The sequence below is a fragment of the Pteropus medius genome, unplaced genomic scaffold (assembly GCF_902729225.1).
Source record: "Pteropus medius unplaced genomic scaffold, Ma_sr-lr_union100, whole genome shotgun sequence".
Taxonomy (NCBI): domain Eukaryota; kingdom Metazoa; phylum Chordata; class Mammalia; order Chiroptera; family Pteropodidae; genus Pteropus; species Pteropus medius.
Window position 1 is genome coordinate 1,699,170 of NW_024351735.1, and position 12,551 is coordinate 1,711,720.

A 12,551-nucleotide genomic window follows, 5' to 3' on the forward strand; every position below is an offset into this window, starting at 1 on the left:
CACCCCTTATTAAGAATAGGGCATTATAAGCTTAAACAAAAAGAAATTTACTATTGCAAGATAGTAATGAACATTCAGCATACATAGGAACAAATTGAGACAACAATAACAGAAAAGGGGAAGATTCAAAGGTCCAAATTCACAAAGAGGAATGGAGATAAGGCACATGCAAAAGAAAATGGACTAATATATATATAGTTATATATATATATAAAACTATATATAACTATATATATAACTGTAACTATATAGTTATATATATAGTTAACTATATATATAGTTATATAGTTATATATATATATAGTTAACTATATATATAAAAAAGAAGAACCAGAGAGAAAATCCACAAAACCCAACCAAAAAAGAAAAAAGAAAAAGAAAAAAACACAAGGGCAAGGAAGCAATGGAAACACTGATCTACCAGAAAGCAAAAGATAAAATGGCTATAGGAAAACCTCATATTTCAGTAATCACCCTAAATGTAAATGGACTGAACTCACCAATAAAAAGGTACAGAGTTGCAGATTGTATCAAAAAACAAAACCCAACCCTATACAGCCTCCAGGAGACAAATCTCAGTTTCAAAGACAAATATAGACTCAAAGTGAAAGGGTGAAAAATGATATTTCAAGCAATTAGCATTCAAAGAAAAGTGGGAGTAGTGGTACTAATATTGGAAAAAATAGACTTCAAAAAAGGTAGAGAAAGATACCAAGGTAAACTTCATAATGATAAAGGGAATCATATACCAAGAAGGCATAACACTTATTAATATCTATACTCCCGATCAGGGATCCCTAAAATATATAAAGCAATTACTAACAGAACTAAAGGGAGAAACAGACCAAAAAACTATCATACTAGGGGACCTAAATACCCCACTGTTGGAAATGGACAGATTGTCCAAACAGAAAATCAATAAGGAAATATCCTTAAATGACACATTGGAAGAACTGGACATAATTGATATTTATAAAGCCTTTCATCCCAAAACAACTGCTTGCTTATACATTCTTCTCTAGTGCCCATGGAACATTCTCAAGGATTGGCCACATACTGGGACACAGAGTTAGCCTCAACAAATAAAAGAGGGTTAAAATCATACCAACCATATTCTTTGATCATAATGCTTTGAAGCCGGAGATCAACAGTTAGAGCAGGAAGAACCACACATACATGGAGATTAAACAACGTGCTACTTAAAGAATGACTGGGTTGGAGAAATAAAAAGAATGATCAAGAGATACATAGAAACAAATGATAATGATAGTACAATATGATAAAACTTTGGGGAAATGGCAAAAGCGATAATAAGAGGAAAATTCATATTATTACAGGCTTATCTCAAAAAAAAAAAGATGGAGACCAAGTAAACTACTTAACACTTCATCTCTAAAAACTAGAAAAGGAAGAATAAAATGAATCCTAAAATCAGCAGAAGGAAAGAAATAATCAAAATTAGAGCAGAATTAAATGAAGTTGAAAACAAACAAAAAATAGAAAAAATAAATGCAATAAAGAGCTGGTTCTTTGAGAAATTTGATAAAATTGACAAACCCCTGTCAAGACTCACTAAATAAAAGAGAAAGGACACACGTAAACTCAGGGATGAAAGAGGAGAAATTACGACAGACACCACAGAAATACAAAGGAACATACAAGAATACTATGAAAAAATATATAATACCAAATTTAATAACCTAGGTGAAATAGACAATACTTAGAAAGATACATCTTCTTAGACAGAATCAAGAACTGGAAAATCTAAATAGACCGATCAGCAGTATGGAATTTGAAAGTCATCAAAAACCTACCAAAAAGTAAAAGTCCAAGACCAGATGGCTTCACCAGTGAATTCTACCAAACATTCAAAGAAGATTTAATACCTATTCTTTTCAAACTCTTCCAAAAAATTGAAGAGGAGGCAATACTTCCCAACTCATTTTATGAGGCCAATATTACCCTGATACCAAAACATGCTAAAGATAACACTCAAAAAGAAAACTATAGACCGATATTTCTCATGAACACAGATGCAGAAGTCCTAAATAAGGTACTAGAGAACTGAATACAGCAACATATTAAAAAGATTATACACCATGATCAAGTGGGTTTCATCCAAGGCAGGGGGCACAGGAATGGTTCAACATACACAAATCGATTAATGTCATACACCACATAAACAAATTAAAAAATAAGAATCATATGATCTTATCACTAGATACAGAAAAAGCCTTTAACAAGATATAACATCCATTTATGATCAAAACACTTAACTAAATCGGTATAGAAGGAAAGTACTTTAACATAATAAAGGCCATATATAACAAACCCTCAGTCAACATTATACAAAAACTGAAAACCTTCCCTCTAAGATTAGGAAGAAGACAAGGCTGTCCACTATCACCATTGTTATTCAGTATAACATTGGAGGTCCTAGCAAATGCAGACAAGAGAAAAATATAAAAGGCATCCAAATAGGAAACGAAGAAGTCATACTGTCACTATTTGCAGATGACATGATTCTCTATATCAAAAACCCCAAAGACTCCACAAGAACACTACTAGAAACAATAAGCAAATACAGTTAAGTTTCTGGATACAAAATCAATGTTTAAAAATGCATAGCGTTCCTATACTCTAATAATGAAGTGTCAGAAAAAGAAGTGGAAAAAATAATTCCTTTTGCAATTGCAACAAAATAAAATACCTAAGAATAAATTTAACAAAATATATGAAGGATCTATATGATGAAAACTACAAGACCCTATTAAAAGAAATTGAAGAAGATACAAAGAAATGGAAAGATTTTCCGGTTCTTAGATTGGAAGAATCATAGTTAAAATGAACTTATTACCTAAAGCATTATACAGATTTAATGCAATCCCCATCAAAATCCCATTGGCATTTTTTAAAGATAGAACAAAACCCATCAGATTTGTATGGAAGCACAAAAGACCTTGAGTCGCCAAAGCCATCCTGAGTAAAAAGAACGAGGCTGGAGGCATCACTCTGCCCGACTTCAAATTATACTACAAAGCGACAATAATCAAAATGGCATGGCATTGGCAGCAAAACAGACACACAGATCAGTGGAACAGAATCGAGAGTCCAGAATTAAACCCATGTTCAGATGGGCAAAAAATTTTCAGCAGAGGAGCCAAAAACATACAGTGGAGAAAGGAAAGCCTCTTCAATAAATGGTGCTGGGAAAACTGGAAAGCCATCTGCAAAAAGAATGAAACTAGACTGTTGTGTATCACCACACACCAAAATTAACTCAAAGTGGATTAAAGACCTGAATATAAGACTGAATATAATGCATTGCATAGTAGAAAACATAGGAACTCAATTTATGGATCTTAGACTTAAAAGAGGATTTTATGAATTTGACCTCAAAAGCAAGGGAAAGCAAAGGAAAAGTAAAAGAGTGGGATTACATCAAACTTAAAAGCTTCTGCTCAGCTAAAGAAACCGTCAACAAGGTAAAGGGACAACCATCCGAATGGGAAAATATATTTGCAAGCACGGCTCCAGTAAGAGTTTAATATCCAAAATGTACAAAGAACTTGAAGAGGATGCAGAGAAAAAGGATCCCTCATACACTGCTGGTGGGACTGCAAATTAGTACAGCCACTAGGGAAAACAATATGGAGGTTCCTCAAAAAACTAAGAATTGTTCTACCATATGATCCAGCAATCCCTCTACTGGGTATTTACCCCAAAGACTTGAAAACATATATCCGAAAAGATATTTGCACACTGATGTTCATAGCAGCATTATTTATCATAACCAGGACTTAGAAGCAACCAAAGCGTCCTACAGTAGATGATTGGCTAAAGAAGCTTTGGTACATATATACAATGGAATATTACTCATCTATAAGAAGGGATGAAATACTGCCATTTGTGACAACGTGGATGGACCTTAAGATAATCATGCTAAGTGAAATAAGCCAGAAAGAAAGGTGAAAACCACATGATATCACTTATATGTGGGATATAAACCTAAAAGCAACAAACAAACATGACAAACAGACTCATGGACATGGACTATAGACTAGTGGTTACCAGAGGGAAGGGAGGAGGCAGGAAGGAGAGGTAGACGGGGTAAAAGGGCTCAAATATATGGTGATAGAAGGAAATGTAAGTGGCGGTGAACATAAATTGCAAAATATATACGACATATTGTTGAATTGTACATTTGAAATTTACTGGATTTCGTTAACCAATGTCACCGTAATAAAAAAAAATAAATAAATAAAGGAAAAATAGATAAAAGAAAGTTAAGGTTGATATTCCCAGGAACTGAGGAAAGTGGTCATGATTTAATCCGTCAGTCTTGATTGTAATTGTTGCCATGTGTGTTGTGGCACTGTGTACTGTTAGTGGTAAGTCATTCTTGCAAATAAAACAAATATTAGTACACTAATGTGAATAGTATACTTAATACAAATTCTCTGCGTAGTGTTTCAGGAAATAACGATAGCATGTGGTTTTCAAGAACAATTTTCTTTTGTGGTATACACATTACTTTTAGGTTCTGTGGGTTCTCCATTGCTGATAATCATTTGGAATCACATTTCTGCCATGTTGTTTACTAGTGCTGCCACTCCTGAGCAAGCCATATAGAACTCCCTCTCTAATCTGCCATTTTTGTGGAGGTGGGGGGGCAATATATCCTTTATATTTTTAAGTAGTTCTTGAATGTAGTCAAAATTTCATGAATATCTATCTGTACTTTAGATATAATCTTTTCTAAGCAAGATTTATAATTTGTTTACTATTAGGATAGAGTGTAATCAAATACTCACTTCTTTCTCCCAGCTGCTATCAAGAGTCCCTGAAGAGTGGAGAATGTCCCTAATAATTGACCATATATATGTATATATATTTAAGAAATGCATGTCCCTTCCTCCACAACACAAATAAGAACTTAAGCTCTGGAATATTTCCAAGTCTATCACTTTGCTACTTTGGCAAACTTTAACTGAATATCATATTCCTTCATTTTAAAAATGGTGCAACAAAAACAATAATAATATAATAACAATAGCAACTCAGTTTGGGGGAAGTTGAAAACAAAATGCATGTAAAGGTTAAGTCTTAACAGTATTGGGCATATTAGCAACATTTAGGAAATTTTACTACTTATTATCACTGTCCTGTGCAGTTCATAATTCTGGACATGTAGTAATCTAACCACTTCTTGAATTCTTTCTTTAGATGATTTTCAGCCTAACTTGTTTCCATAGGATAGTAACACCTCTGAATGTTATCAGTTAATTGTCTTATGTTTCTAACTGTTGTAAGTGGAAATATTTCTCTTCTTGAAAATTCTGTTGGTATTCTCATTTAACTACATGCCATTTGTTTTGCTTTAGGGCGGAGATGCGTGAGAGTGGAAGACATGGCAGAGAACTCGAAGAACATTTCTGCTTTTTAGCACTTCCTCAGAGTGATGTGGCTGAGATATATCAGAATGGAATAAGTACCAAAGCATCTACATTGAAGATATTAGGAAATCCTCTTCTTGGAATTTATGTATTTAGACATGTTGATGTTGCCTTGAATTATGCTCATACTAGAAGCATTACTGTAGAAAGTATTATAATTTTTAAGGTAGGTAGCATAATACAAATGTTAAATTATACTGTTTGTTTTAAATTGACCTGAACATATCTTCCTTTCAATCTGAATTATTAATGTTTTAAGTTACATAAATTAAGTAATAATTATATTTATTATCATCATCATCATCATTCAAAATTTTCTCCAATTTCTGATTCTGATTGGAGAAAATGAAACAAAAATTCAAGCAAGCAAAGGCAACTTTTAGTGTCTTTGTCTTCCCAATGTATATTTTTTCTGTCTTAATTGACTCTCTTTTGTTCAGACTCTAATGCCAGAGTGTTTTAAGTATCCTTTTTCAAAACATTGATTATAATTATTGTGGCTTAAGCTAAAGTTACTAAACTCTTACTGTTTAATTTAGTTAAAAGTATTGTACAATGTTAATTTTTTAGTTTTAATAATTTTACCATGCTTATATAAGATGTCAATATTAGGAAAAGCTGAACTGTTTTTGCAACTAGTACTAATTGACGTTTCTATCCACAATGTGTGGGAGTGCTTGTTATCTCACACCCTCACTAACTTCGTATATTATACTTTAAAAAAAAATCACCAGCTAAAAAAAAAATCATCGCCAGTCTAATAAGTGATAGTTTCTCATTGGCACAGTTTTTTTTCGTTTTTACAGTTATTGCTCAGTGTAAACATTCTGCATATATATATTGACAATATTTAGTGACTTGCCTATAAATATTCTTTGGCAGTTTCTTGTTTTTTTTTTTTTTTTTTTTTTTTTTTTTTTTTTTTTTTGTTAGTTGTAATTCATTAATGTGTATCTCGAAAGCTAGGCTTTTCTCTGTAACATTTCATATAACTATGGAACATTTGCCAAAACTAAGAAATTAATATTGTACATGTCAATTATATCTCAATAAAAAATAAATAGAAATTTAAAAATTATAAAATAAAATGAAAAGAAAGTAATATCGATTAAGAGTACTATTAACTACAGACTTTGTTCAGTTTTTGTTAGTTTTTCCACTAATTTTTTTTCTCTTTTGGTATCCAAATGTAGGATTCCCCATTACATTTAGTACTGTTTTTAATTTTGAATGAATGCATTAGCTTATTAGAAAAACAATAATAGAATTGCTGACTTTAAATAAAATGTGTACTTGTTTTCATATTAATTCCATTTTCTTCCTCATTATCTTTTATCAAATAGTCATGTTCATGTTTCTTTTTAAGTTTTATAATTCATTTATTTTTGATATACAGAAGTTTTTTAATATTTTACAGTGAAGTCTATGTTTTTGGTTTATGGTTTCTTGGCACGCAAGCTTAGATAAGAATTCTCACTTCGAGATCAGATAAAGATTTGCTGATAGTTTTTCTACAATGTTTGTATTATAAATATATAGCTTGTGTGTTATTTTGGTTTATAGATTAAGGAAGGAGCTTATTTTTTCAGTTGTTTCATAGCACCTATTGAATAATCTGGTTTTGCTTCACTTATTTCAAATGGTACTTTTAATATTATACTGTGTTTTTATAGATGAGTGGACTTGCCTAGGCTTTTTATTTTGTCCAGTTCCCCATCAACCCCATCTTTTCTAGTGGTAGAACCAGCCTTTTAAAATTTGTTAAATATCTGGAAGTACAAGTCACCTGTCCTGTTCTATCATTCTCTATATCTGACCTAAAATTTTTTTTCAGAATTTTTTTTCCAAAATTTTCTGGGGTATTCTTATTTGTTTAGTCTTCCAGATAAGTTTTCAGCCTAAAACTCATTTCTGAAAATATATTTGCTGAAATTTTTATTGGGATTACTATAGTCGTAGAGTTTAATTTGGAAGAAATCCATCTAGGACATGGATTATTTCCATTCATATTTCTTTCTTTAAAAAAGAGAACTAGCTTCATTCTTCAATTATGAGAGTTTAAAGTGTTTCAGTCTATTTTTATGGACCTCCTTTTTGCCTTTTTTTAAGGTTCTCTTTGGAAAAGTGAAGAAAATTCAGCCTTCAGTGGATAAAAACAAAGTTTCTTTGGATCCCTCTCCTAACTTTGATTGTCATATGTCAAGAAGTACACCTTCTCTGAAAGATACCATTGAGCTACAAGCCTACAGTTCAGCAGTATGTTAACTTTTTAGTCCAGTTGACTACTTGAAAGTCACACACTTCACATTGTATAATACAGAACTTAAAACAACTTTCCGAAATATTAAAGGAAAATCTTTTAAGTCATTTAATATAATATGACCTTAAATAAATGGATAGTGAAAGATGTTTTAAAATTTGTGATCGGAGAATGTCAGTTTTCAAATTTATATTTAACTTTGTTCAAAGTAAAGTGGCTACTTGTATTTAGATGTTTCGTAGATTAATTCCTATCTTGCAAAACATGCCAACTTTTTTTAAACAAGGCTATTTTGAATAATGTTATTGATCCTTTTTACTTTGCAGAGGAGGCTTTTGTATCAGTCATTACATGTGAAACAATTTTCTTTCATATGTTGCTGAGATAGGCCTTTAATCTTCTACAGAAGATTAAATTATATATAATCATGTACGATTAAATAAAGATAACCTTCTAGAAGTTTATATGTGCTCGCACCTATAAAATGTATTAAGCTATGGTTATTTTCCTAATTAACTTTTCCAACTAAATAAAATATAGTATAGTGGTTCACAGCACATGCAAAACATTGGACTTCTAATGGAAAAATACTTTTTAAATTTAAAAATAGATTGTATCTGCTCCTGTCAGCATTTTCCAACCAAGGAAAAAAATATATGGTAGGGAAAAAATGCATATAGCTTCAAAAAAATTAGGATTGAGAGACAAAGAAAGACCAAGTAATCCCAATTCTGGGTATTTATCTGAAGAAACCTAAAATACAACTTCAAAGGGATATGTACATCTATATGTTTATTGCAGCATTATTTACAGTAGCCAAGATGTGGAGGCAACCTGGGTATTCATCACTGGATGAATGGATAAAGAAGAGGTGATACGTATATACAATGGCATATTACTTAGCCATAAAAAAGAATGAAATCTTGCCATTTGTAACAACATGGATAGACCTAGAGGGTATTTTGCTAAGTGTAGTAAGACAGAGAAAGACAAATGTCATATGATTTCACTTATATGTGGAATCTAGAGAGCAGGATAAATGAACAGACAATAGTCATGGATATGTAGAGTATAGTATGGGGAGTGTAGTCAGTAATATTGTAGTAGCTATGCAGGGTGTCAGATAGGTACTGGATTTACTTCATAAGTTACAGAAATGTCTAATCACTGTTGTACACCTGAAGCTAATATTGAATGTGAACTGTAATTGAAAAAATAAATATGTGTATGTACATACACACACATATATATGTAAACTAGGGTTAAAGAAGATGAGGAGAGGGGTGGGTATATGGAAGCAGATGAATAAATACATCATGCAGTTATATTAGTTTTTTTAAATATGAGCTTTTATTCAAGCTAAAATTAATCAACATAAAAATATTATTTTTTCTTCTTCATCTTTCAGGTATACTTCTATGAATACAATGTTTTTTCAAAGCCAGTAGATAAACCTAGACAGTGTCTTCCATATGCAATTGTAACAGTAAAATTTATTGGTCAAAAAGTAGATAATGGGCACCTTATGACATCCTTGAGATTCCTCTCAACGGGATTTCCTAAGAGGGCTGGTAAGATACATGTATTATTCTACTTCAGTAATATTTTTGCTAGTTTTACAACTTCTGGATATTATTCTATAATGTATTCTGAATCTCTAAGCAAAATAGTTGTGCTTTACCTATTTTAAATTTTCTATATCTAGAATTACATTGTAGATATTTTTGTGACTTATTTAGCTCAATGTATTTGTGTGATTCTTCCATGCTGATGTATAACTAGCTTCTTCATTTTCATTCATACATATGTGTACACATACACACACAGCATTCTGTTTTGTGACTGGGGATATTTGGACACATTCCAGTTTTATTCATATTCCAGACATTGCTATTTTAAACATTCATATAAGTGTCTCAGTGCCTATGTGCAAGAGTTTTTCAGTAGAGTGTATATCCACATGAGGAATGTACAATGCAATCCAAGGATGATGTCAACATACTTTTCAAAAATGATTGCATCAGGTTACATAATTAATCTATATTCTTGCCAACACATGTACTTTTTAGAAATGTTTGTTTCTGCCAGCCTAGTGAGGGTGATAAGCAATCGATATCATCTCTAAAAGAAACTTTATCATATCCATTTCCCCTCAGTCTCTCCACCCCTAAGCAATCACTAATCTGCTTTCTGTTTCTATGGATTTGCCTGTTCTGGGCACTTCGTGTAAGTGAAGTCAAATATGTGGCCTTGCATGACTGGTGACTTTCACTTAACAGTATTTTCAAGGTTCTTGCAAGTTACAGCATGTATCAGTACTTCATTCCTTTTTATGAAATTATGTTTCATTGTATAAATACATTACCTTATATTTGTCCATCATTAGTTGATGGACATTTGGGTTGTTTCCACTTTTTTAGCAATTATGAATAATTCTGCTATGAACATTCTTGTACGAGTTTCGGTATAGACATGTGTTTTCATTTCTCTTGGGTAAATAGCTGGATGTAGAATTGTTGGGTTATATGATAACTCTATATTAACCATTAGAGGAATTGCCAGACTGTTTTTCAAAGTGGCTGCACCATTTACATTCACACCAGCAGTGTATGAGTTAAGATTTCTTCGCTTCTTTGTTAACGTGCTATTATCTGACATTTTGATTATAGCCATCCTAGTGGGCGTGAAGTGAAGATTTTAGGGTATAAGTTTTACACTTCTTTGTTAAATTTATTCCTACGTAGGCTATTCTTTTATCTTACTGTAAATAGTTATTTTATCAATTTCATTTTTGTATTGCTCATTGCAAGTATATATAAATAATGTTGATTTTTGTGTATCCTGCAGCCTTGTTGATCTCATTATTAGTTCTAGTTTTTAGTGGTTTACTTATACAAGATCAGGTCATCTGCAAATAGAGATAGTTTTACTTCTTTCTTTCCAAACTGGATGCCTTTTATTTTTCTTGCCTAATTGTTCTGGCTAGGACTTCCAGTGGAATGTTTAATGGACATTCTTGTCTTATTCCTGAACTTAGAGGGAAAGCATCCATCTTTCACCAGTAAGTATGATGTTAGCTGTGGGGTTTTTTGATGTCTTTTATCATGTTAAGTAAGTTCCCTTCTATGCCTAGGTCTTTGAGTGTTTTTATTGTGAAAGATTTTGTCAAATGTTTTTGGTGTGTCTTATTGAGGTCATCGTGTTGTTTTTATTTTCACTCTGTTACTGTGGTATATCACACTGATTTTCAGATGTAAAGCAAACCTTACATTCTTGAGATAAATCCCATTTAGCCTTGGTATACAATTCATTTTCTATGTTGCTGGAATCAGTTTACTACTAATTTGTTGACTTTTATGTCCATATTCATAAGAGATATTGACCTGTAGATTTCTTGTGATGTCTTTGATTTTGGTGTGAGAGTAGTACTGGTCTCTTAAGATAGTTGGGAAGTGATTCCTTCTCTTCCATTGTTTTAGGAAGAATTCGTGAAGAATTGGCATTAATTCTTCTTTAAATACTTGATAGACTTCACAAGTGATGCCATTTGAGGCTGGGCTTTTTTTTGTGGGAAGTTTAAAAAAATTTTTTTTTTACTAATTTAGTTTCTTCATTTACTGTAGGCCCATTCAGATTTTATCTTTCTTCTTCAGTTTTGTTGGTTTTGTCTTTGTAGGAATTTGCCCATTTCATCTAACCTATCTAATTTATTGGCATACCATTATTCATAGTATTTCTTTATAGTACTTTTTATTTCTATAAGGTCAGTAGTAACATCCTCTCTCTAATTTGTGATTCTACTGATTTGAGTCTTCTCTGTTTTTTTCTTGGTCGGTATGTCAATTTTGTTGATCTTTTTAAAGAACCAACTTTAGACTCATTGGGGTTTTTTTCCTCCCTATTTTTTTATTCTCTATTTTATTACTCTTGCTATTATTTTCTATTTGCTTTAGGTTTAGTTTGTTCTTCTCTTTCTGCTATCTTAAGGTGGAAGGTTAGGTCATTGATTTGAAATCTTTCTTTGATAATACATGCATTTACAGCTATAAATTTCACTGTAAGTACTGTTTTAGCTATATCCCATAAGTTTTGGTATATTGTATCTGCATTGTCATTCAGCTCAAAGTATTTTCTAATTTTCTCTTTTGATTTCTTAATTGACCCATTAGTTCTTTAGAAGTATGTAGTTCAACCTCTATGTATTTGTAAACTTCCCAAATTTCCTGCTGTTGATTTCTTATTTCATTCTATTGTGGTTGGAGAGCATAATTTGTATTATTCTATTCTTTTAATTTATTGAGATTTATTTTGTAGCCTAACAAATGGTCTGTCCTGGAGAATGTTCAATGTGCACTTAAGAAGAATGGATATTTTGCTGTTGTTGGGTAGTGTGTTCTACAGATGTCTATCAGGTCTAGTTGATTAAATTTGCTCAAATTTCTGTTTGATCTGCCTGGTTATTCTTATCTACATTATCCCTCTGTTGGAAGGCTTAAAATTGAGACATTAGATAAGGACCTTTCCTCCACTTCTACTTCAGCCCATCCATAGTCTTGCTTTATTACTTTAATCCAAGGATGATGCCTGTCAGCATGATAAACTTTGAGGAATACCAATATTATGCCCATAGTCAAGGCCACATGCATTGGTCATCACAATCATCTTCCTCTAGAGTACTGTAGACCTATGCCGTCCTGTACAGTAACCGTTAGTTATATGTGACTACTTAAATTTAAGTTAGTTAAAATCAAATTAAATTAAAATTTTAATTTCTCAGTTACACCAGGCATATTTCAAGTGCTCAGTAACCACATTTATCTGTTGGCTACTGTATT

At 32.0% G+C, this 12,551-nt stretch overlaps 1 protein-coding gene across 1 annotated transcript in view; it reads left to right on the top strand.

Moving 5' to 3' along the window:
• TEX15 (testis expressed 15, meiosis and synapsis associated) overlaps positions 1 to 12,551 on the top strand; it is a 67,175-nt gene that overhangs the window by 37,217 nt on the left and 17,407 nt on the right. The window contains exons 5-7 of the mRNA XM_039846436.1: positions 5,385 to 5,622; positions 7,566 to 7,712; positions 9,125 to 9,287. Of these exons, the coding sequence (XP_039702370.1) occupies positions 5,385 to 5,622; positions 7,566 to 7,712; positions 9,125 to 9,287 (548 nt within the window). The remainder of the gene's footprint in view (positions 1 to 5,384; positions 5,623 to 7,565; positions 7,713 to 9,124; positions 9,288 to 12,551) is intronic.